Source organism: Paralichthys olivaceus, chromosome 19 (assembly GCF_024713975.1).
Source record: "Paralichthys olivaceus isolate ysfri-2021 chromosome 19, ASM2471397v2, whole genome shotgun sequence".
Lineage (NCBI taxonomy): Eukaryota > Metazoa > Chordata > Actinopteri > Pleuronectiformes > Paralichthyidae > Paralichthys > Paralichthys olivaceus.
The window spans coordinates 9,923,192-9,927,988 of NC_091111.1; the positions used below are offsets into that span (position 1 = coordinate 9,923,192).

A 4,797-nucleotide genomic window follows, 5' to 3' on the forward strand; every position below is an offset into this window, starting at 1 on the left:
TGGGTGTGGTTTATTGTAAATAGACACATAAAGAGCATGTGGCACATACATTCTTGATGATCAGGGGATAGCGTGTGATCCTCTGCATGGGCTTGAGGAGGAAGCTTGACAGTGGCATTCCTTTGCAGCGGTAGTTAGTGGCGATCTTCTGCTCAGGATGAGGCAAACAGTCAGAGAGATAAAGATTTACACAGAACCGTGTGTGCCCTCTGTGTATGTCACTTTTTTAATATGTCAGTTCCACACGAGGCACAACTTATTACCTTGAGAAAGTTTTTAAAGTCAGGCTGGTTGTGGGTTTTGCTCTGCAGCAGGGCGGCGGCGTTGAGCTGGCAGGAGCAGAAGCGGATGTAGGGCTGCATGTGGGCGAGCTCCGACGCCAGCAGGTCTCCTATGAGCTCAACCGGCATGTTCTCTCCTCCTGTCATTTTCCTGACCCGCAGGGCCCTGCGACACAAATAATGATGATGATGATGTTACACACATGTTACATCTTCATCCATTTGTACGGAGCCAGATGTAAAAAGTCAACCTAAAGGAATAACTCAAGCCCACAGAGACGACAGGCTTGTGGAAATGGACCAAATCTCAAGTGTCAAGTCTTGTTGCTCTGATTTTCAGCTCAGTGAGACAGTTGTGTGTGTTTTGCTGCTGTCAGACATGCACTGAATTTGTGTGTGTGGTACCTACTTCAGCAATTTGGTGTTACACATAATCAGCTCCCTCCAGTTAACAAATATCATAGCCATCTCAGCTTCTGTTAGTCGGCCTGAGTCAGACATGGGCTTGTAGAAAACCTAAAATACATCAACAGGAATAAACAGGAAGGGACAGAAACAACATGAGTCCAGAGAAATTCTTATAATGTCAAAAACTTTGAGCGTGCAAGTCTGTACCTCTAGTACCAGCTCTAGGTCCTCCACATAAGTCTCCTCCGTCTGGATGAGCTCGTGGACGTAGCCCTGTCTTTTCCTCTCCTGAGGGGTCATGGTGTCCAGCGTCATCAGGTCCGCACACCCTGTAGTGCACACGCACACACATGCCCATGCAAACAGACACACATGCAGACATGCATGCATGCACAAACCAGCAGCATGTGCCACGCAAACACACGCACAAACGCTTTGCCGTCAATCGCTGACATGGAGACAACACAGTAAACACTACATGCATCCACATGTTAAAATCTCCTTTTATTATCAGTTTTATGGTATTTTATTTACATTTAATGCACAGACAAGAGTGAGGCACGTTGTAGTCGCAGTACATGAACTTAAAGGAACATACCGGGCAATGCTAACACTGACAACACTAACAATGACTCCAATCACAGATAAATTAAGCTCCTCTCACTCCAAATGATTGCATAGGTGTGAATGAATAAAGCAGCTAATGCTTGGGTGGAAGAGCAATGGAAGACTCAGTTAGTAGTTCAAGTCTTTGAGGTTCAAACTTGGCAAATAGTTGTAACAATGTAAGACAAACATGTCAGCAGTGTGGAGTCATTATCTCTAACCCTATGCATAACAGTAGGTATGTGCAACAGAGATTGAGGGCCATGTTGACCTTTTTCTTTTTTGGGAGGATTTTGAGAATAAAGTCAGAAGATCAAGATCATAAAGTCACATTATTACGAGAATAAAGATGGAATGCTACAGAAATTAAGTTGTAATTTAATGAAAAATCACACAAGTCACAATATTACGGGAATAAATTCATAATTAAATAAGAAAAAATGATTTAGGAAAGAAATAGCAAGGAGAACCCATGCTCGCTGGAGTTCTGACGGGCTGATCTTCTGATGTTGCTAAAAATTACCAATTTATTTTGGTGATATTACGACTTAATAATATTGTGACTCAATAGACCCTTTTCACTGCAAACAATTTTGACATGAAATAGTTGTCAAATAAGTGTTACATATCACAATAATTAAGATCAATGTGATTAGTAATACCTGTGTTTACCGACTATTTCATGTTTAAATGGCTGCCGTAAAAAAGGTATATTCTCTTAATATTATGACTTTATTCCATCAATATGTCCCTAATACTCTGTTGTAATTATGCAAATATCTGTGCATGTTTTTTGCTGGTGATATCACAGTTCCATACAGGATGAGTCTCAGTTTTAAATACTTGGAAGCATTAATCATAAATCGAGTAAATCGTGTATGAGAAGCGACAGTAACACAATCAGTTTTTCATTCAAGCAATGTGTTAGCATGTAGCAATCAAGGTTACTGGTGATTTAAGCAACAGTGAGTCTTCACATTGGTCCATTTAGAGCAAGGTTTCAATGTTGTTAGTGCAAGACTGAGCGACCCTGTTATAAAACTCTTTATCGTACTGATTCATAACCTTAATTTAGAAAACTAAACGACTTCAGTCTGATTCCATTTATATAATTATTAAATCATAATCTGTAATCAAAGTTCTAGAATCCATATTTCCATCTTCTTCAGGAAAACTACACGTTCTATTCTTTTCATATCAGAGGGACAAAAGCTTTTCTAACTCGTGTCTAGCTGCCTCTGCCTCGCTCCCTTAGTTAGTTAATTGGTTAATTAAAGAAGCATCAATGGAAACACAGGCGAGGAGAGAGCGAGGGGGATCGGGGTGAGAAATTAATGCTTATTAATAGAGAAACGACAGAGGGGGAAATTTAAAGAAAAGAAAATATATAAGGTATCAAAAGCAGAGGAGAGCAGAAGATCACAGTCCTAAAGGAGTAAGGATGGAAAGCGGAGAGCTGGGCTGTTCTTGCCGTTGGCTGGGCCTCCTGTTGCGACAGGGCAATTCGGATTGGCTCAGACGGAAGGGGGGAGGAAGAGGAGTGGGAAGGAGAGGAAAAGGAGGAGAAGACGAGAGGAAAGCCGGCATTACTGTCCTACAGAGGAAAGAAAAAAACAAAACAGATGAAGTGGAGAAGCGGGAGGGGGGAGGTGAGTGAGATGAAGGAGAGACAGCAGACATTAATATAGTTTTAATATTAATGCCACACTCTTACATGCAGGTGCATTAATAATGCATTTTCTGGGAATGCAAATGTTACTGCGAGTCACGTCAGCCGGAGCGTGAGGGTCTTTTCTTCCGCTGTGTCTCTGTAGACCTTAGTGTGTATGAGTCAGGACGTGTTCATTAGCTTTCATTAGGGCTCCACATCTGTGGCTCAGACAAATTCACGGTAATTAAACGTCCAGTGTGTTCACGCTTGTTAACAGAGACACGCTGCTGTAAGAACACGTAAGCTACGAACATGATTTCACATGTCCTGCTGCAAAATGGGCTCTTTTAATTTGAAATTCCGGAGCAGTGAGCAGCGGATTTATACTCGAGCGGCATCACACCCATCCCAACAATGTAGTGATCGCACATCCCAGAGAAAATGAAACTTTAATCTAAAAAACACGATCAGGGAGGAGAGACGTTTCATTTTACCAGTTTAATGTGAAGCTTATCAATGTTTGTTCCATTTTCTTCACCCAGTGATTAGTTGGAAACACCTATTTAAAGGAATAGTTTGTCATTTTGAGAAACACTTTCAATTTCTCGCTGAGAGTCAGAAGAGACGATCGATCTATTTGTATGACTTTGGTTGTTAAATAAGCTGCTAAGGAGGAACCTCGATGGCGGCTAGCCTGGCATCAAGTCTGGAAACAAGGTAAAACAGCATTTTCAGATATAGAAGATATAATGTATGATGAAGCAAGCTTTACTGTACTTTACACTATTGAATAAAGCCAGGCTGCTTTCCTCTCACACTGATTTGTTAAATATGCAGCTAGCAGGCACTTCTATAGCTGCTAACCTAGCATAAAGCCTGGGAAAATAGGAAAACAGCTAGCCTTGTTAGCTAGCCTTGTGATACGTGGTTTATTTTTGTAAAGTTTAGTTAATGTACTTTATTTTACTTTTTACCTTTGAAAAACCTATCATATTCTTCATATTAGTTTGTTAAATATGCAGCTAGTAGGCGCTCATATGGTGGCTAATTTAGTACAAAAGCTAAAAGAGCTAGTCTTGTTACCATGCCTTGTTACTTTTGGTAACAAAGAAAAATACATAATGTATGATTTACAGTACTCTATTTTAAGTTATAACTTTGAACAGAGCCAGGCTAATGTTTCCCCCCTGCTTCCACTCTTAATGCTAAGCTAAGCTAATTGCCAGCTAGATGTATTTAGCCTCGTTAGCTTCATATTTAAGACACAGTCTTCATATCTAACTCTCTGCGGTTCCCAAAATCAAAACAAGAAGCCAAACTATTCCTTGAAATTATTTTTTTGTTATTGTGCAGTTGATTCATGGAAACTTAAAAGGCCTGATCCATTAATGGAGGACATTAAACATTTATTCAACTTTATTGTTCATTTAACAAGATGTGAGATTGAAGTATCACACAAACAAAATGTAGGGGATTGAGCCTTTTAAGTGTGATGGGTTTATGTTCACCAGTGACGCCACAGTGACTGACAGACACCACAACTCTTTACAAAACTTACCCTCACTCCCTCCATGCTCTGACATGGATGAGGAATCTAGCGAACCTGGAGTGAGCCAAGTCAAACCAATGAGATTTTACAGCAGCAAGAGAGAAGTTTGTTTATGTGGCTGATAAATGTGTTTCAACAGCCTCCCACAGTCTTATTCCTTCCCACCCAACAGCACTCCCCAGTGATTCAAACCTAATGTGTGAATTATTGATTTTCTCTCAAATGTTATGACGGAAAAATATTGTCCGCCTGAGAATAAATTGTTAATGAAGATTAAAAAAAACCCTGTCAGGTTTACTCAC

The 4,797-nt window shown here is 40.3% G+C and overlaps 1 protein-coding gene across 6 annotated transcripts in view; it reads right to left on the bottom strand.

Annotated features, from left to right (window-relative positions):
* The window catches only part of itsn2a (intersectin 2a), a 35,805-nt gene that overhangs the window by 4,065 nt on the left and 26,943 nt on the right, over nucleotides 1–4,797 (bottom strand). For 4 of the 6 annotated variants that reach the window (XM_069515097.1, XM_020091874.2, XM_069515094.1 and 1 more), the window contains 5 exons: nucleotides 4,505–4,549; nucleotides 897–1,018; nucleotides 691–797; nucleotides 264–447; nucleotides 50–148 (listed from right to left, as the gene is read on the bottom strand). In XM_069515097.1, coding sequence (XP_069371198.1) covers nucleotides 50–148; nucleotides 264–447; nucleotides 691–797; nucleotides 897–1,018; nucleotides 4,505–4,549 — 557 coding nt within the window. The remainder of the gene's footprint in view (nucleotides 1–49; nucleotides 149–263; nucleotides 448–690; nucleotides 798–896; nucleotides 1,019–4,504; nucleotides 4,550–4,797) is intronic. The other 2 variants (XM_020091875.2, XM_069515096.1) reach the window with 1 other exon arrangement.